The sequence below is a fragment of the Ostrea edulis genome, chromosome 5, assembly GCF_947568905.1.
Source record: "Ostrea edulis chromosome 5, xbOstEdul1.1, whole genome shotgun sequence".
NCBI lineage: Eukaryota > Metazoa > Mollusca > Bivalvia > Ostreida > Ostreidae > Ostrea > Ostrea edulis.
The window spans coordinates 51,713,387-51,735,023 of NC_079168.1; the positions used below are offsets into that span (position 1 = coordinate 51,713,387).

At 37.5% G+C, this 21,637-nt stretch overlaps 3 protein-coding genes across 5 annotated transcripts in view; 1 reads left to right on the forward strand and 2 right to left on the reverse strand.

Annotated features, from left to right (window-relative positions):
- The window catches only part of LOC125648987 (kinesin-like protein KIF16B), a 33,809-nt gene extending 31,301 nt beyond the window's left edge, over positions 1 to 2,508 (forward strand). For both annotated transcript variants that reach the window (XM_048876090.2, XM_048876091.2), the window contains one exon: positions 1 to 2,508. This exon is cut by the window's left edge and continues 1,190 nt beyond it. The gene's annotated coding sequence lies outside the window, so the exon portion shown is untranslated.
- Positions 2,504 to 21,262, reverse strand: LOC125648989 (translin-associated protein X-like). 2 transcript variants are annotated; one of them, XM_056164753.1, is made up of 4 exons: positions 21,073 to 21,262; positions 6,121 to 6,280; positions 4,169 to 4,296; positions 2,504 to 3,277 (listed from the first exon to the last, which is right to left on the reverse strand). In XM_056164753.1, the coding sequence occupies exons 1-4, from the start codon at positions 21,152 to 21,154 to the stop codon at positions 2,796 to 2,798; spliced, it is 852 nt and encodes a 283-aa protein (XP_056020728.1). In that variant the 5' UTR covers positions 21,155 to 21,262; the 3' UTR covers positions 2,504 to 2,795. The 2 variants fall into 2 exon arrangements, with proteins under 2 accessions (XP_056020728.1, XP_048732052.1); XM_048876095.2 differs by lacking the exon at positions 21,073 to 21,262 and adding an exon at positions 8,480 to 8,560.
- On the reverse strand, positions 16,811 to 21,118 carry LOC125652649 (uncharacterized). Its single transcript, XM_048881991.2, has 3 exons — positions 20,705 to 21,118; positions 18,044 to 18,329; positions 16,811 to 17,516 (listed from the first exon to the last, which is right to left on the reverse strand). Exons 1-3 carry the CDS (start codon positions 20,729 to 20,731, stop codon positions 16,987 to 16,989), a joined length of 843 nt encoding a protein of 280 aa, XP_048737948.2. The 5' UTR covers positions 20,732 to 21,118; the 3' UTR covers positions 16,811 to 16,986.
- Positions 21,263 to 21,637: the final 375 nt, after the last annotated feature.

Sequence of the window (21,637 nt, forward strand, 5' to 3'; positions counted from 1 at the left end):
TAATGGGAAAATATGGTCAGTTTCATGATAATAGATGGCCATATCTTAAAAGTAAAAAGGGTACCTTTAAAATATATGCAAGAAAATTACATATCATTTTTCTAAATTCAAGATGACATTGTTGATCTCAGTTTATCTAATATTTTTATATGTACATGAATGTAGTTCTTCTGATGATTGGCAGCTCAGTTATTTTGATAATTTTCTTGTTAGTGAATAAGTTTTAATCAGGATTAAAAGCAATTTGGGTTAAGCTATTGGTAGTGAAAACAGAATGCCAATTATTGGGGGTGTGGGGGGCACTTCCTTCAAAAATGAGCTTGGTGTATATTTATCTATAAGCTGAACCAACGTCCTGTAAGTTGAAGCTTTTAATGAACAGTATATTTCTGTACATGAATTTTACTTTAAGTAATTAAAATCCTTTCATAAAATGAGCAATTCTCTGATTTTGGCAAGGAAGTGTATTATAAAACTGTGTTTACTTTATGGTTATTAGGGGTGGGACAGTATCCTTTCTAGCCGATCTGATACGCATCATGATACCCAACTTGGATATGATACATATCGCAATACTTTGCATATTAATAAAAATTAGAAAAAACGATTTCAAATTTATTCAGTTATTCAGTTCAAAACAAAACGGAAAAAATATCACTTGGTTCAGCTAGTTACTTGACTAGAATAAAAAAATCTCACAATGCTCCAAACAGCTTGCAAATAACTTGTCTTATAGATGTTTCTTACACCGTTTTCATTGCCAAGACGAGTATCACGATTTATCAGTGCACTGATGGATCGTCCCACCTCTAATGCTTACATGAACTTTTCTTTGAGAATTTTTAAGTTAGCATTCCCAGTGACATTTATCTTCCTTCATTTTGATAGGAAGCATGTCTCTTATCCTCAGTTTTAAACATAAAATGTTAAACTACTCGTATGTTTGTGGAAACTAAAATTTCTTGTTCTGCATTACATACCAGTTTAGTGGTGCATGCTCTTAAGACCCCTAAAGTATTCAAATGTTTACGAATACCTTTTCTTACAGATACCAGTTGTTTGCATATTTTTTTATGTTGACGTGTTATTTACAAAAATCTATGTTACAAATGTCTGAAAACAACTTTTTTTCATTCTTTCAATGCACTTACTGAGCAAATATGGCAATACTAGATTTGTAGAATGTTACAAAATTAAGAGTTTTCTTGGAACTGTGTTCAAATGGTGAAATACTCACTATGTAAAATATATTTATACATTCCATCATGTTCATGCCTCTGTACATGTAATTCAGTAGTGTTCTATGCAATGAAGAAAATGTGATTTATCTCCTGAAAGGTTAGATATTTCTGTTTTTGATATTTTATAGTATTATGGATGTTTCTCATGAAATAATTCTTGATAATTTGCATTTGAGTTGTCAGAATTTCTATGTGTATTTACTGTAAAATAAAGTTTTCTGCCTATGTTGCAGTGTTGGAAACCATACAGTTAAATTTGAGCAACTCGTGCAAATCAAAAAGTAAAACTATGCACCCTTTCCATCAATAAATTACTTTCTACATGATTGTTATATACCAGCTGCTTGTCAATTTAACAATACAAATGCACATTACATTATTATGGTTTGGGTAATCCTCATTTTCATGTTACATGTGTATTTTACTGGTATTTAAGTAATGGTATGTTTTGTGTACATAAAATGATGAGTATAGTTATTTAGTGTACATATCTAGTTTATTTATGAATTCCATTTCTGTGGTGCTGTAGCTTTAACATTGATTTCAGGGCAGTTAATGGATTTACAGATTGAAATGCCATTTACTCGTACATGTATTATTATTCAAAAAAATTTTAAATATTTATTTCATTATTATTTTGAGTGTCTTGCCTAGTACAGGTCATCAGAACAATGACACTAAAATGACTAAACAAGTGTACTACACAGAGACATTAACTTCTGCTTAAATGTATTACGTATACATATGTACATCAATTATTTTTCATTTGCAAGACACTTTTTTTTAAGCTGGGTTGGGGTTTAGCATTGCAAGTAGCTTATGAGGGCAGCTTCAGTAATTTTTTCTTTGTGTGGTCATTCAATATTTTTTTCCCCTAAAGATTCACAACTTTGGTCATATAATTATCTCCTTGCAACGGAGTTTTGAGGGATGATATGGTAACATGAGTGCATGCTTAACACCAATCTTATAAAATAGTTGGATTCAATGTCGCATTTATAAATGTGCCCAGTTGCTAGGAGATGCTCCACTTTATGATACTCTATTTTTTCTTGCTTCACTGATGGTTGAATTAGTGGCTTAGAATGGCAGAATAGAACTGTATTTGACAACAGTATGTATTTGGAATTTTCAAACCTTTTTCTACACCCTGTTGCCAGCAAACTGACAATTGACAGATAAAAATCTGTTGAATTGTGAAAGCCATCTTGTTGCATGTATCGTTTTTGTTATTGAATGAAAATTAAAAATCAAAATCAAAATCAAATCTTTGTATTTTATTCTTGTTCTTGTATACAAATGAAAGTAACTTTAGTTCAAAATAACAAATAATAATTGGATGCAAGAATTTAACCTGAGCTGTAGTAAATTGGAGTGGAGTAGGAATGTGATTATCCTCCTGATTAATGACGAGAACATCGATGTGTCTCTTATCATCAATGTCTGATCCACTGTGTTGTATGTTGGAGGAGACAATGTAACTATCATAAGATGTAATGAAATGCTCTTGTAATGTCTTGGTCCTCTCAGACTGACAATCTGTTTACCAATGTTTTAATCATCAAGATCTCGCTCTTCCAAGTAAGAGGTTTCCTGTACTGATTTAAATACATCCTGTAGCATGTGTTTAGGAATCTCTGATCCCCGGATCTGTAAAGTGTAACAAGCTGCCTCCACCTTCTGTAAACTCTGCCTCAATGTGCTAATCTTGCGGTTCATTTCTCTTGACACCTGACCAAGCGACTGAAACCCTCCCAACATTTTATGAAGATAAGCACAAACTTCATTGGGAGTGTCCATATCACCAGAGCCGACACTATTTATAGCAAATCTCATCAGTTCCCCTGTCAGGTCAGCTAAACCCAGCATGTACTCGGAAGGAGGAACATATACACATATTGTCTTTTCCTGGGAATTTTCAGTGTCACTAGAGGGCACTGCAAAAGTTAAGTCCACTTGGACTTCGTTCAAACTAACAAGTGTTTTGCTCCTGAGGTAGTGGTAAAATGCAACAGCCTCGATATACTCTTGTAGACCTGATAAAAAGGAGAGAACAAAATATTAACTAAATACTAAAATATCCTCTTCATCTGACAGCATAAATTGTGAAATTAATCCTACACAAACATCCAGTAAATACAGACTGATAAGGCCAAAATGAAGATGATGGTACTACCTGTAACATGTAAGTTAAATTATCAGTGATCATTTTGGCATTAAATGTATTGGCAAGGGTTTCAGGATTGCTAAAATTAAACTAACTTTAGTACATTGTTAAAATACCACACCATTCCACTTCACCTGTTTCATACTGAAGAATTAATTACTGTATACAGGGTTATTTTTGCCCCTCTACACTTGTAAACAGTTTTGCCCTGTTTTAAATTCATCAAGACACATTTGTGTTAAAAGAGAGAAAGCCGACTGACAACAAAGACAAAAGGGACGAAAATAAAATGGGCAAATATTTCCCTGTATATAGTATTTTCTTGAGGTAAAGTATTTATGCTTAGTAAAAAAATAAGCATATTCTTGGCGTCTTCATCTTGTAAGTATCATGCAAGCATAATGAAAAAAGATATTTTCATCCAACTACTTTAAGAAGTGTATTTTGTTTAGGGGTACATATTTTATTGTAGTATTTTAAAGTTTGAACAATTGGAAGATGATGAATTTACACTAAGGTTAAAACGACATCTACAGAATCATTTCTTTTCATGGGCTCAGATTTTCTTGTTTTGTACAACAATAACATGTGGGGACTTGATTATGCAATGAAGAGTGGGTATTCTTTAGAATACATCAGTTTCTCTTGTTTGTAGGGAATTTAAATTTCTGGAAGTACCATGGAAATGAAAAATATTAGATCCCTGTGAACATTGATACTTTAACGGTATTTCAGAGCAAACAATAAGATCATAGCCTACCAGCTGTGTAGGCTCTCAGGAACTGATGTGGTTCCTCTCCCTGAAGTTCCTTTGCCATTGGTAGAAATTTCTGCTGTTGGATGTCTTGAATCTTTTTTAATGCTTGCTCCAGCATCTCAAGATTTTTACTGCAAATGTAGAAGAAATGTTACAAATCAGTATACATTACAGTGAAACTTCTCTAAACCGGCCGGCTCTCGGGCCAAGAAAAAAAACAACGACAGTTTAGTAAGAATTTCTTTGTAAGGAAATATTAAGATTTCTGCCGGGACTTTGAAAATCGGCCGATATTCAGGGAGAACCGGTTTTCTGAGGGGCCGGTTTGGAGAAGTTTTACTGTACAATGATGATTCTGTAATGACCATTTTTGAATTAGTGTTCTGACTGCACGGTTCTGAATTTTTTAATGCTAACCCTAGTTTTTCTGATAAAATTTGTCGGCTATTGTTGTCATGCTGACATTAAATTTTTACATTTTCCGCTCTAGATTCATTGGGCAAATTTCAACTAAACTTGACACAAATTATTCTTGCATGAAAAGGGTTCACTTGTGTTAAAATGAAGGGTCAAACACCCTACCAAGGAAAGACAATGAAGAGATAATGAAATTACATAGTGGAGTGATTATATAGTATTCTCAAGAATTACTGCATTATAAAATTCAAGCTTCCTTGCTTCAAACCATGACCCTTGGGATCAGGACAGCCCACAATAAGGACTTGAGGTTATGCAGAGGAATATCAAGAAAATATTTTTAAGACCTTCTTGAGAACAATAAGGCTATAGAGATTTAAATTTTACATACTAGGATCTTCTTTTCAAAAACCACACAAGGTCACTGTTTGTAAAACCAATATGCAACATTCTCAGGTTCATCTAGTTGCAGATTTAAGTTTATTCAACCCATGGGCCAGGATGAGGCCACAAGAATTTAAAGTTTTGCATAAAATATTTGAAAATCTTTTCAAGAACCACAAGGTTACTATTTGTCATATTAATATGCAATCTTTCCTATGTATTGAAGACTCACATTTGTTCAATTCATGACCCCAGGTCTACAATACGGATGTTTGAATATATAAAAAGATGTTTCAAATTCTGACCCCCAGCCCATAATAACTGCTGAAAGTGGAATACATGAGAAAAAATCCACAAGGCTACAATTTGTCAATTATCATACAAGCATTCTCATGTACTGTAGATTCAAGATTGCACAAATCAAGACCACTAGGGACAAAAAAGGTATAGATATTAAAGTCTTTAATTCTTTACAAGAAATATTGGGGTATAGTTTGTCAAATTAACAACAGTCCAATTTGGCTGAATAATAATGATGCATCCTCATACTGTAGATTCAGTTATGTTGAAACCATGCTTAGTTGCTTACTACACATTTTCCATAGGGAAGGAAGGAGTGATAAACTTTTACATAGAATACAAGACTATATCTATATAGTGTAAGTGAAAATTTTGTATGAGATAAGACCCCATCAGTCGGAGTTGTTCCACCGGAAAGATTCGATCAAAGAAAAATCAATAGGATTTATGCATATTTCAAACCGATTGTTAAGCCGTTCTTGGCACACTGATTTTGACTGCGGATAACTCCGTTTACCTGATCAGGATATAGGGCTCACGGTGGGTGTGACCGGTCGACAGGGGATACTTACTCCTCCTAGGCACCTGATCCCACCTCTGGTGTGTCCAGGGGTTCGTATTTGCCCAACTATCTATTTTGTATTGCTTGTAGGAGTTATGAGATTGATCACTGTTTGTTATCTTCACCTTTCATTTAGAGCCATATCTTGATATGAATGTAGAAATGCTGGACACTATTTGATGAATTCATGTTGGTATTAAATAATTAGTATTAGCATGATGGGTTTGGCAAAAATGTGCACTCTTCCAAGTGCTCTCGAGGTTAAATACTAGACTAAGTATACTATATATACCTTGAGCTCCTCTGCATAAAGAAGATAACTCTCTTACTCTCAATGGTAATATCACGACTCAGCTTAACTAGGCGTTCATGTTTGTCATGACGAGAGTCAAGTTCCTTTTGATATTTTTGGAATTGTTGGATTATGTAATTACTTTCATCTATCTCCTCATCTGAAAGTATAAATATGTTATGTTGCATATTATTTGATTTGAGTTAAATGCAGAAATATACCAGGAATCTATTTGACATAATGAAATAATTGAAAATTGAATCTCTGTACTCACTACACTAAAGTGTCATAAGGAGTACATCCTTATGACACAATGTCAAAAGTAATCTGAGATTCCTCCGACTCTTACCCCCACTTTTATATTGTGACATATGTGGGGGAAGAGTCAGAGCGGACTCCATCGATATTGAAAAGTGGGAATTCAGCAACACCAGCTGGTGTCGCTGCTTTACCTACCTCTTACAACTTTATTTCGGGGATCTATCTTCCAAGATGCGAGGATTCAATTATCGGAAGATTATTCTACACATAGATCATGATTAATACGATGCTATCGCCATTTAAACTATGAAATTTTGTGTGTTTATGTGCTGACATCATGCGCAAAGAAATCGAATGGTGAGGGTGATGCTTCATTTGTCAGTGTTAGGGCCGTTTATACGGTGATAGCACTATCATATTAATCATGATCTATTTGTAGAATAATCATCCGATAACTGAATCCTCGTGTCTTGGAAGATAGATCCGCGAAATAAAGTTGTAAGAGGTAGGTAAAGCAGTGACACCAGCTGATGTCATTGAATTCCCACTTTTCAATATGGAGTCTGCTCCGACTATCACATACATGTATATCAAATATATCAAAGACAAAGACACATAGCATGCATGTACACATATACACAGACATATCACAAATTAACAAAAGAGTACAAAATAAAAGAAAACATTTCATGCAAAAATATACAGATACGAAAGCATAAGACTACGAGGAAGAAATAAAATACTACAAGCAAGAGCTAGTATATGTATATAAAAATCATCATTAAAATTCAAGCCAATTAGTTATTTCCCATATTTTAAATATATCGTATTCATGGTATTGATTTATACAATAAAGTGTGATAAATAAATGACATAAAATATTTGTCCTGAATTTTATATTGCCATTTGGATCTTACTGGCTAGGCCCTATTTATAGTTTGCTTACTGAGTACTTGTCGGTAAAGGGAAGTAACTCAGATTCACACGTCACAATAATCAGTTTTATGGAAACAATTCCTTCAAATCGTTACAAGTCTTCATGAAATTTGATGTGTAACTAGATGGTATAAAGATTAACATACGCTGAGGTAATTTCGGCCCCTTTATTGGTAACTTTGGTCATTTCTTTGGTAATTTCGGTGATTAGCAGTAATTTCGGTGATTCTATGCACCCATAAGAGTGTAATCCGAGATTCCTCTGACTCTTAACCCCGCTTTTATATTTGACATGTGCGGGGGAGAGTCAGAGCGGACTCCATATTGAAAAGTGGGAATTCAGCGACACCAGCTGGTGTCGCTGCTTTACCTACCTCTTACAACTTTATTTCGCGGATCTATCTTCCAAGACGTGAGAATTCAGTTATCGGAAGATAAATCTATAAATAGATCATGATTAATACGATGCTATCGCCGTTTAAACGGCCCTAACACCGACAAATGGAGCATCACTTGAATTAGGTCGCCGCCTCGCCATTTGATTTCTTTGCGCATGACGTCAGTACATATAAACACAAAATTTCATCGTTTAAACGGCGATAGCATCGTATTAATCATGATGTATTTGTAGAATAATCTTCCGATAACTGAATCCTCGCGTCTTGGAAGATAGATCCGCGAAATAAAGTTGTAAGAGGTAGGTAAAGCAGCGACACCAGCTGGTGTCGCTGAATTCCCACTTTTCAATATGGAGTCCGCTCTGACTCTCCCCCGCACATGTCAAATATAAAAGCGGGGGTAAGAGTCAGAGGAATCTCGGATTAATAAGAGTGTTGCTTCATGTTTTTAACATTTTTACATTATGTAGAATTTATTTGCAGAGAGCAATAAATACAACGAAACATAAACAATCTTAACATTATAAAGAATTTGGCACATGCTATTGTATCGAATCGAACATCATTGAATCGAGACTAAAGTATCGAAAATCGAATCGAATCGAGAAGGAACTGTATCGTTTCACCCCTATAAAATATATCAATGTTGGTGCATGAAGTTAGTTTCTGTAAAAACACAATGCCATGTTAAGTAACTATTCAAAGACACACAGAGTACCATAAACTGTACACGTAAGTAACGTTAGAAAAATGAATAAACCCACCTCGCGTTATTTTCTTTTTTCGACCATCCATTCTCAAGCATTGTATAATGAACCACGAACCCGACCTACTTTCATTTTCAACCTATAGCGGATTTATCTTGCCTTTTTATACGATGTCGACTGTCTTTCAGAAAATTACTGGATACGCCACTAATTACATTAGTAATTTCCTCATCAATACAAGTAACTTTTTTTTGTTTTTTCTTTTAATATGTATATTTGACCTTTAGAAATGTTATAATTTATAGTTTGTCTGAAATCATTTAAAGCTGAGGCCTTTGTATGCCGTAATCTTTGGATATTATCGTAGGAATAAAAACGTAGTTTTTAAAATATCAGGCTATATTCATGACTACGTGACGATGCACGCGGGATTTCAAACGTCAACAATTATACATGTCGACTTGAAAGCGTGGACGCCGCCCTGCAAGCTGTTGGCGGGACATATTCAGCGGTAAAACAGTCAGACGAAAACGGGGTAAAGAAAACCACTTTGAGCAATGGAAAGAGAGTTATACTTCATGTTTAACATGGAATCACCATTCGATACGACTACGTACTACACACTAAATCCTCATCTCCCATAGTGTTTCAAATAATATTTTTCTCGCGCGCTTGCCCACATCCACCATAAACGTCATTACTTCATTAATATGCATTGGAAAATCATCGTTTTCTCCTTGCATTGAGTAGACCAGTAATCCTTTAATACCCGTATATAATTTGTCGAAATTGTCAAATCGTATTATTTTCATAGTTTATCATACTGGCAAAATTTTGGTCTGGTTTTTAAAATCGAACAGTCCCGTGGGGATCCGGGTTAGAATAGATCCTCAGAAGCCTACCCCTTGCTTGTCGTAACAGGCGATTAAATGGGGCGGTCCTTCGGATGAGACCGCAAAAACCAAGGCCCTGTGTCACAGCAGATGTGGCACGATAAAGATCGCTCCATGCTCAAAGGCCGTAAACGCCGAGCATAGGCCTAAATTTTGCAGCTCTTCACCGGCAATGGTGACGTCTCGATATGAGTGAACAATTCTCGAGCGGGATGTTAAACTATATGCAACCAATAAAATCGAACAAAATACTCTTTAATACGGCAGCGGGCATATATACATGTACATGTATACCTCTAAACAATGAAGTGTTGTTTAATTGTTGTTAATGGGGAAATGACGGACGCCAGCATTCTAGAAAAGTTTAACGCGTTGTGAAATTCTCCTGGCCACCTTCATCATCTTCAATAGTGATAAGAAAACATGTATAAAAGTAGAAGAATTCAAGTTCGAACTGAGGAACAACTTCAGCGTGCTTCACATCTGCCAGAGGAGTGACTGACAACAGAAACATGGACACTGATCACCGAGAAGAACAGCTTAAAGACCACGTCAATCTAACACAAGACCAAAGGGAGGAGTAGGTACTCCAAGCATGTCGTTGGGACAAGAACACAGAAGTGAAAAGAAGCGCAAGATTGAAGAAAGACAAAGGAAGCTTCATTGAGGAGCTGACTCGAGAAGCAGAGACTACAGGAGGCCAAGGAAACATGGAGATACTGTACGAGTTCACGAGCACCCTCTCTGGGAAAACAGCAAACCTGGTCACCCTGTCAAGGATGAGAGCGGAAATGCCATTTCAGGTGAGGAGGACCAGGGAGCAAGATGGACGAAACACTTCAATGAAACACTCAACAGACCTTCACCATCCGTCGCGCCAGACATCCCACCATTTACTGAACTCATTCCCATCAACACCGGCTCCATACTATATATATATACCAAGAATGAGATCAACAAAGCCATCATGTCACTCAAGTCAGGCAAAACAGTGTATCACCTGAAGCACTGAAAGCGGACATCCAAACTTTAACCGATATGCTACATTCACTTCTACACCAGATCTTGGAGCAAGAAAGAGTACTAGAAGACCGGGGGAGAGTCACCTCGTGAAGCTGACAAAGAAAGAAGATATGTCATCCTGCAACAACTGGAGAGGAATCGATCCTGCTGCTCTCTATCCCAGGGAAAGTATTAATGAGAATTATCTTACAGAGACTGGAGACGATACTGGACAAGACACTTCGGGATGAACAGGCAGTCTCCCGGCAAGAGAGGTCATGCACAGACTACACGTATATCGCCACAATGCACATCATTATTGAGCAGTCACTGGAGTGGCACACTCCCTCTACTCAATCTTTCAGAAAGTATTAGACAGCGTGAACAGAGATGTCATCTGAAAACTGATTTACCACTATGGCTATCCACCAATGTTTGTCAATACCATTCAACAACTCTATGACGATGCCACCTGCTAAGTTATTCATAATGGGAAGCTGGCTGAACCCTTCTCCGTACAAATCGGCATGTGTTAGGATTGTCTGCTGTCGCCAACGATCTTCCTGTTGGCGGTCGACTGGATAATGCGACAGACCACGGCAAGCAGAACTGACACTCATTGGACCTTCATGAAGCTAGAAGACCTTTGTAGATGACATCAGCCCTCTCTCCCACGGGCAACAAGATGTACAAGAGAAGCTATGTTTTATTGCAGAAGAAGTGGAGAAGACTAACTTTCCAATCAACATCGGAAAGACAGAAGTCATGATGGTGAACAACAAAAACCAAGACCCAGTGCGACTATACCAAAAAAATCAAAGAGGTTGAAAAGTTTGTTTACCTGGGCAGACGAAGATATTAAGTCCTGAATAAACAAAATTCGACGCGCCTGGAATTTCAGGTTTGGATAGGAGATAATGCGAATAGATGCGTTCTTGTACGAATTGTTGCGCTTTGATACGGAAAGGTCACGATAGATAAATTCCAGGTGACACAATCTGAACACCGTTCAGATACGATCACATACGTTCAGGTAAGATTGTCCCGATCAAGTCCACGATTGGACCTCGATCTCATAGTATAATTACGATCCGGGTTCCCGAGTTAGGACAATCATGTGTATACAGATAAGTTCGTATACGTTACGATAATCATGAACCGATGCGCTATCTCGGGATAGGATACGATCAGGATCGAAGATAATCACTGTTTGAACTACGATTGGACTCGGACGGGTATATATACAGCCCTATTGACCATTTGCTTCATTATTTTAGCATATAGAAAGTGAGCAATACAACCCACCACTGAAAACGGCGGAAGTTGAGGTTGATGACAACGTGGCATTTGCAACATTACTGTATGCCTATATTAGATCGTGAGACACAGCAACGCATCCCAACAAAGCGTGGTGTTTACCTTGTAAAACAATGACCGGAATCATCACGATTTGGGAGCACGATTAGATGCGATATGATGCACTTTGCTACGATGCAATACGATCTGATGCGATCATAACGACTGATAATTAATCGTGTTGATCGTAGAAATGTTTTTGACAGTCAACGATCAACACGACTGTCACCAAGGTTAGGGCCGTGTTCAAGATCATAACGGCTAGCCTAGCTCCTAGGCTAGATATCTAGGTATATTGAACGCACTGTATGAATTAACGTTTGTTAAAGGTTGTCTTTGAATTGAAAGTATTCACGCAAAGACGAGGACATTTCGTGGCGATATTCCGGCATCCCATTTCTAATTGTTTTTACAAGTTGTTTGTGGCAACTCGCACCATATGTCACGTGATAGACTGAAGACTGAGAGTGTTTGTTGACGCGGCAATGAGATGAGTCTCAATGTCAGATGACTCGTCTATCATTACCAAGGACAGGAACTTGTGGCAAATATCCTGGAAAGACAAGCCTTCGGATTGATTGTCCATTTGTCGATATTTGCGATAATAATGATAATAATAGCCTTTATTTACCCAGGTTGACACAAATTAGCATATAGATAGTTTCCACTGTGGTCCTGCATTAAAACATATGCACAAACATAAAATTAACATCTAAATTAGTATCTAAATGCAAGGTGAAGATAACGAACAGTGATCAATCTCAGAACTCCTACAAGCAATACAAAATAGATAGTTGGGCATACACGGACCCCTGGACACACCGGAGGTGGGATCAGGTGCCTAGGAGGAGTAAGCATCCCCTGTTGACCGGTAGAAAAAAAACATAAGACACACACTTCGTAATAAAATTAGTACTGTTTATAAATATGAATATATGACATAAAAGGAAAGAAAAGAAAAACTATAGCATAAGACACCCGCGCGCGCACATACACAGTGTCATATCACAACTACATTGTTTTGGCACTCTGTCAATGACCTGAACAAAAAGAGGAAAACATTCCATCAGATACACAGCTTTAAAAATGCCAGTCGAACCCGAGTTTCGAACATTTCCATGTTGCCTATGAGTATCAATTGTTCTTGGTCTCCAGTCGGTTTGCGCGAAATCGCATCCTCAGCTTGTTTTGCACCTGGAATATGAACCATCGTAAACCTATAACGCAATGTATTTCCCCTGAGGTTTCGTAGTCATGCATTTGACAGTTGATCTAGAGATCGGTCACCAATTATTTTACTAAACGGTTTGTGGTCGACAGCAATAATAGGTTTTTCGCAACCAAGAACAAAGTATCTAGCTTTGTCAAGAGCATCGATGACAGCTAATGCTTCGTCTTCCATAGGGACATGTCTAGATTCGGCGCCATGAAAGGAAAAGATAACGAACAGTGATTAATATCATGACTCTTATAAGCAATAAAAAAATAAATAGTTGGGCAAACACGGAACCCTGAACACACCAGAGCTTCCCACGAGTGTGATTTTCGAACCCTCACGACAAGAGAATAGTATAATCTTTGGACAATTAACAAAGTTTCTGAAATATCCAGAATCTTATTCCTGATTTCGACCAGTAGGGGGCTAAGCACGTCGGTTTAGAATTGTCAACTATGCGCACGCCCTCTTCCATTTCGCTAACTACTACGGCCTTTGCATACATGCCAACTTTTAAAAATCCCCATGGGGGATTTTGCGCGCGACGACCTTTTTTCAACGCTCAAAATTCACGACATTTTGCCATGAAAATAAATATTTGTTTTTTCAAATAAAATATCAATCTAATCATTGTACATGTATCATATATTAACACAACATCAAGTGTGTTTGACCATTAACTTTAACAAAACTATATAATAAAAAATCATTTTGAAAGATATACATATATGTATATACATATTTCTTTACTTGTATATGTATATGTACATTATTTGTATGTATTTTCATGCTGCCCCTTGAGGGCCCTTGACTGGAAATAAAATATAGTTAGTTATAAAGTATTTTATTAAAATCATCTATTCAGCAAAAATCCTCTCCAACAACAAGTCACATACATATTATCAAATAATACTTAAAGTTGCATCCTTTTACACCATATACACATTGGCTGGTCTATATATCAAAATTTAAATTAAAGCACATGCATTTAGGTACGACTACAAAGACGATCTTGCTTGTCTGTAAACATGGGCTTGCAGAGTCTGGTGGAACAATCTGCATTGCAACCAGAAAAGGAGTGATCAGCCCTGCTATGAAGTTTGCGAACAAAACCCATGACATCTGAAATAATTACCAGGAAGAAAAAAAACACATAAAAATAAACGTTTTTACTTGTAAATTAAGGCTACTTAACGAATTACGCATCAGTCTATTGAATACTGCACTATATATAGACTATAAAATACATCGCTATAGACAGCTAGATAGATTCGGATAGCCTATATTATTATAGTTGGAAAAACATATATTTGACGTACCTTATTGCATATTTTGGATGCTGTCAGCGAGGGCAGGGTCTATAAGCCCGTGAACTGAATACCCACAACATATGTATACCGATACCCATCACCCATAACCTATGTATACCGTTACCCACTACCCATAACCTATGCATACCGTTACCCATTACCCATAACCTATGTATACCGTTACCTATTACCCATAACCTATGTATACCGTTACCCACTACCCATAACCCATGTAAACCGTTACCCATAACATATGTATACCGTTACCCGGGCCTTAATTTACTTTAGGGGTCCCGGTTCTTTAGGTTAGGGTTCAGATTGGGGTTAGGGTTAGGGTTGGGTTAGGCTTAGGTTAGAAGAACGCGGTATTTTGGTTACCAAATACCGTTCCTTTTACGACTTTTTTTCGGGAACGCGGGAAAGTGTTTCTTTTTTGCGGGGATTGGTTTCTTTTCTGAGGTAAATGTACCTTCCCGATGACTTTTTTTTCGGGAACGCGGTAAAATGGTAACTTTTTTGCGGCAAATTTTAGGGAGCCAGACCGAAAATTTTCCAAGTCAGACTTTTTTTCGGACCTTTTTACATGTTGAGTTTTTTTCACGTTTTAGACCATTTCAAGTCATTTTAAACATGTTCTGTGTTACGTTTTTTCCCCTGATGATTTTTCCCTCCTGTACGGGTTATTAATCTGTGAAGTAAGTTAATCATGTATGTCAATGAATATGACTGGATTTTGTTGATATGATATCAAACTTTATTTTCGAGTTGACAGATTTTTTTTAAAGACTGCCGTTTATTTCATTTTTAGGTTTAAACATGGTAAAAAAACACCGCAGAGCAAAATTTTTTCATGATTTTTACCATTCATATGCTTGACCTTTTTTAACTGTTTAATTTACTGTTGCATGTTTTAAATATTGAATGGCATCATTTTGCATTATGAGATCAATATAAGTCTGATATCATCATTAGTATGAGTTCCTGAATAAAACATTCTAATGGTAAGAATTTCTGTTCCTCCCGTTATTTTGATAACTTGAGTTTACCTTCTAATGTATATCATATTTCTGTCTTGTTGCTCTGTTCTGTTCTGTTAGAGTTTATATTCAATATTATCAAATAAACACAAATGTTCAACTATTGTTTTATTTCTCTCTTGGAAATAATGAATCAAAATAACAATGTTCACCATGTCTAATGGCAAATGGTCAGTGAGTCTAATGGCAAATGGTCATTGAGTCTAATGGCAAATGGTCAGGCTAATTTCCATTAGACTCACTGACTATTAGACATTGTGACCATTTGCCATTAGACCCACTGACCATTTGCCATTAGACATCGTGACCATATGCCATTAGACCCACTGACCATTTGCCATTAGACATCGTGATCATTTGCCAATAGACTCACTTACCATTAGACTTCGTGACCATTTGCCATTAGACTCACTGACCAATTGCCATTAGACTCACTGACCATTTGCCATTAGACCCACTGACCATTTGCCATTAGACATCGTGACCATTTGTCATTAAACATCGTGAACATTTGCTATTAGACCCACTGACCATTTGCCATTAGACATAGTGACCATTTGCCATTAGACCCACTGACCATTTGCCAATAGACATTGTGACCATTTGCCATTAGACATCGTGACCATTTGCCATTAGACTCACTGACCATTTGCCAATAGACATCGTGACCATTTGCCATTAGACCCACAGACCATTTGCCATTAGACATCCTGACCATTTGCCATTAGACTCACTGACCATTTGCCAATTGACTCACTGACCATTTACCATTAGACATGGTGACCATATGTCATTAGACTCACTGACCATTAGCCATGGTGACCATATGCCATTAGGCGCGAAAACTTAACGTGGTCACTCAACGGTGAAAATGAGGTTAAGGTCACATGACATGTCCCCGGCTGACATGTACACATCATGTCGAATATATATACCCAATATCATGTACCTATGTTGTGTAGTTACTGAGAAATGGACCTAAGCGCGAAAACTTAACGTGGTCACTCAACCGTGAATATGAGGTCAAGGTCACATGACATGTCCCCGGCTGACATGTACCCATCATGTCGAATATATATACCCAATATCATGTACCTATGTTGTGTAGTTACTGAGAAATGGACCTCAGCGCGAAAACTTAACGTTGTCGCTCAACCGTGAATATGAGGTCAAGGTCACATGACATGTCCCCGGCTGACATGTACCCATCACGACGAATATATATACCCAATATCATGGACCTATGAAGTGTAGTTGCTGAGAAATGGACCTGAGCGCGAAAACTTAACGTGATCACTGGACCATGAATATGAGGTCAAGGTCACATGATTTGTGCGTGGCTGACAAGTACACCTCATAATGAATCCATGGACCAAAGATCATTGACCCATGATGCATAGTACCTGATATATTTGCAACTGTACAAAAAGTTAACGCCGTCGCCGTCTGAAAAGTAACACCTATGTCTCGCCTCCAACGACTTTCGTCGCAGGCTCGACAAAAACACACCACACAATACCCTGTTATGGTTATTTCGGGTTCACTCTTCGTGAATCAATGACTCTGTACCATGCTAAAAATATTCAAGGTCAAGGCCGTTTATTATACAACTGATGCTGGTCATAGTGTACTAGACTGTTAATTTATTATGATATTAGGATAATTTGTCCGCAAATGACAATAGATGTTTAAAACGACATCTTCCATATCTGCCGCAAGAGACCCAGTTTGAAGTTTGAACATTGCTGACTCAAATTTCAAAGTTTTTTTTTTTAGCAGTTGTAGTGTAACATTTCATCAATAACACACTTTTTGTACAGATCAAGAGCCCCAAAGCCACACCTTGTTTCATTGCTACTGGCATCAAGAGATACTGGAGTTGAGGTACAGATCTTATATCAAATTGGAACTTGACTTCAACACACAACATTTCCGTATTGTAATAATCTAATACAACGTCTGGTGTGAAATCCTTGTCAAAGGTTCTCTTCTCAAATGCAGATGCAAAAAGACCTGTTTTTACTCTTGGGGATTTTCTTGTGGGCTCTTCAGGTTTCAAAGGCGAAGATTCACTTGAGGCAGTAACGTTTGTCACTTCATAGGTGAATGCCCGATGTGATGGCATCTTCATCTTACTTCTGCCACCAATATTCACCGCCCTAATGCTGCTTGAGCCGAATACCTTGTGGAGCAGATTATACATCGCAGTTCTGCCTACAGAATCTCCAAAGTTGCCTACAAACCCCAATGAAATTTCTTGCTCCTGCACGTCTAGAGTAACTGAAAAGAATAGAAAGAACACAGAATCAATACAGGGTTCTCCGCAGACTGTCACAATAACTCGACAGCCGCTGAACCAATTCTTTTCAAACTTAGCACCCTGTTTGAATTCTTCCCCCCCCCGTTTTGAATTCTTAACCCCATGTTTAAATTCTTACCCCCCCTGTTTGAATTCTTAAGCCCCCCTGTTTGAATTCCCAGCACCCTGTTTGGAAGAGCAATCTGCCCTGTTTGAAATATTTTCTGGGAGAACCCTACAATAGATATTTAATCTGGTCATGTTGGGGCTGTACATGAGACAGCAGACAGAGAATAGGCCCTCACACTCTAAATATTTCAAAAATTTACTTTTTTTCAATTTGGTAATGCAAATAGTAACACATTTTTAATTCATTTGAGAAAATCATGGAATTTTTTAGTGTTTCTACGATACACCCAACTCACGATACGATACGTATCACGATACAGTATATTTATCAACCAATGTCTGCTTTTATAATAGCATGGAATCACCCTAAAACACTTACGATCGTCGCTGAAGTAATATGATTCCTCCTGGTCATTGAAAGCCAAAGAATCCAGTGGCTTCAAGGCTGTTCTGACCTTTTCTCTAATAGTGTCGTCCACCGGTATATCTGGCTTGGAAAGCGGGTCACCCAAAGGCAGAATCCAACTCGTTTGGTCAATGTCATAAGATGTAACATTAGCCCCCTCTGCTGATGAGATGTGGTCAGGTTCCATGTTAGCCCAAGCACAGGTGAAAGCACTTCTCCGGTGTGTGCACTGTATTTTGCAAGGTGGGAAGCGAGTCTCCTAAAAACAAATAAAAAGTCAATGTAAAGTCAATGCACATGTTTGAAGTTCAATAAATAGATATTAAAACCAGGGAGGTTTCCACCTCCCTGTTAAAACCGAGTCAGGATTAAGATAACCGCAGTGCGACACTAACTTCAAACCACACTAGACCTGCTGGTCTAGTGAGGTGGCAAATACATGTACCAGATGGTCTAGTGTGGGTGCATTGTCACTATACTGAGAGGCACGACTGAAGAAAAACTAGTTTTTGCTCGTTACACAGAAAATGGATGAACACACAGCAAAATTTTTCATACCTCCTTGTTCCCAGAGTTTACTCCTTCCTTCCTGCTATATCCAAAAGACTCTTATATAATTGAAGAGATTCCCTTCTTTGTCCTTTGTAAAACAAAACTGCCTACATCTCCCTTTTAGCTTGCAATGTCTGTGTCCCCAAGAAGTTGAGCTTCTAAACGTTGCCATGTGTTTCTAATGTGATTTACGTTATGACGTAATGCGTCATTACGTTGTGATGTCACTTCAACAATGCCTTCCCTGGTGTTGTGGGGGCAGTGACATCATCACGTTAGCAACGTAACGTTAGCAACGGGTAGAATGTAAACGTCATGCACAGTTTAGCCACTGGAAGGACCCATTGTAAGGCAGAGGGGGATGTTGACTGCTTTCTCATAAATAGAGCAAAGAAGGAAAGTTATTCAATTATTGACTTTCCTGGTATATCCAAATGAAGGAGTAACATCCAGGAGTCTGATGTAAGTAAAAAATTGCGAGGGAACAACACATTTTGGGAGAAATTGACACCTTGTTTGGTTTTTCTTGTTTGGTGACCCGACCTTTAGACCGTCACAAAAATTTAAGGGTCATTCTGGGCGGAAAAATGTGCCTTGCTGCAAAGAAGCGTCTGCTGTGTAATGTAATAATTACAAAGAATAATGGTGAATTCATGATACCTCACTAATCACCCTTACCACATAAGGTGTGGTTTCTGAAAATTAGACACAATTGGCATTTTGGGCAGAAATATAACAATATTTTTAAAAGCTATGTTGTGGCAACTCAAGCATCAAAACTGCTGAAGAGAATTTAACCAAACTGGGGGAGATGGTTCATAATATGCCAGTCTATAATAGAGGAGCCATATATTTTTGAAATTTTGTCAAAATAATAGAGAAACAAGATATTTATAAATGCCGCATCACCAACTAAGAACATGGCCTGTTCCCTCTAATTCAAAGGGGGCCCAGAATGGTGTTATGTCATATGCTTATATTAATGAAAAATATTTATGTCTCCCCGTTATTTAAGATAAAAGGCCATTTCTATAACTTTTTATTAAAACATGCCAAATTCACATATACTATATTTTGAAAGCATTTTATGGATAACTTGTGTGTAGATGTATATGATAATTTTAAAACAGCCCCTATTGGTGCCCCACTTGCATGTAGAATTGATTCTATAGAAAATGTTTTACTTCAGTTGAAACACTGAATGACAACACTAATTATAACTTTGCACTTGCTTACTCTGACATGGTTCTCTACATTTTCATACAATTGATCAATGATCAGTGTGCATGGAAGTGAGTGATTATACCTAGTTACCTAATCTGTCCAGTTGCAAGAGACCAAGGAAATAGTGGGTCACCTATGATATATACATCAGGGAGCATGCTGTGTTTAAACAGGAGGCGAGACAATTTAAAGAGATTATGGAATGTTGTTTTCCCTCATCTAGTTTACTGAATTTCCAAAATATATTGCTCCTCTGTTGTAGCCTGGCACATTTTGAATCATCTCCTTCTGTTTTGTCGACTTCTGTTCAGCAACTTTAATGTTTCATGAGTTGCCACAATGTAGCTTTTACAAACATTTTTATATTTCTATCAAAAATGATAATTTTGACTAGTTTTCGGGAATCACACTTTATATGGTAACAGTGACTAACATGGTATCAGGGTTTGATCATTATTCTCATTTATTCCGGCAGTCCACATCAACCATTATTATATACTTTCAATTTCATCTCTTCTTTTTTCTTTAAAAGTTTGCGGGCATATATCACACAATATATGCCCGGAAACATTCCGGCCCGCAAACATTACGTCACAATAAAATTTCTACGCCGTTAATTTTCAAATTTTTCGTGTTTTTCATCTTTTACTCAGTTAAACCGATAAAGTTATTGTTAAAAGTGTACGCGCCAAAAAACTTGGTCGTTATATTTTCCCATACAAAGTCTATAACCTATAAATATTTGAGCAGCCAAGGCAGAAATTCGTTTGGAATGAACCTTAAAACACTGGACTCGGTCTAACGGTCCAGTGCTAATGTCGCACACTGTAACCGGTCTAAGATAACCCCTATACATACCACTTGAAGGGCTGGGTGTCTTTTCATTTTGATTTTGGACACGAAAATGCGAAACCCCGCGCCAAATGGCGAAACTTCCGGTCTAGTCTGGTTTAGAGCGCGTTTGATTACAAGCAAACCGAAACCGGATTCGTAAACCGTGTCGTTTGTTTCTGCAAAACCGGAACCAGATTCGAGAAACCGCGAATCCTGCTCTGAGGCTGGATTTTTTGGTTTCAAGATGGCGGCCGATAAAGTTCCATAAGTTTTGTCATTTCATTATTGAAGTTTTGTTATTTGTTAATCCTTATAGATTGTTAGATAGTTTGCGTACGGTCAAATGTCAACAACAGAATGCTATTTTGGGACAGTTTTACCTATATAATTACCAAACAGACGGAAAACCAAAGCAAGACGCACATGGCCTAGACGTTCCCTGTAAATACATGTGTACTGGTTATGGAAACGCATTTACACGTTAGCTAGGGTTAACATTCAATAAAAAGAAGAAATAAATCACAGGTCGTTCCGTACCCAAATCAGTCCGGCTATCGAAAGAAATTTACAACAGGTTGGGAATAATACGTATAAAGGTCAATTCCTTCATCCTCAAACAAAAACTCAAGCCATGGATAACATTCTACATTACTGACAGCCATCTTGCTAAAATCCAGTTTCGGTTTGAGCGTTTGATTACAAGCAGTTGGTTTACGAAACCAGATTCAAAAACCGAACCCAGTTTTGTTGTAATCAAACAGTCTCGTGCAACAGATGCTCTGCTTTTTCCGTAAATATCCGAAGAGCAGATACGGTTTGTAACGTCAGAACGAGGCTTACCAAAGGTATTTAATTTGATTGGTTGATTCAACAGAATCAGTCGTTCGAAAAGATGGAAGAAATCGCGCTTGTTAAGGACGACAGACCTAATTCGAAATTTTGCACTTCTGCGCAGAA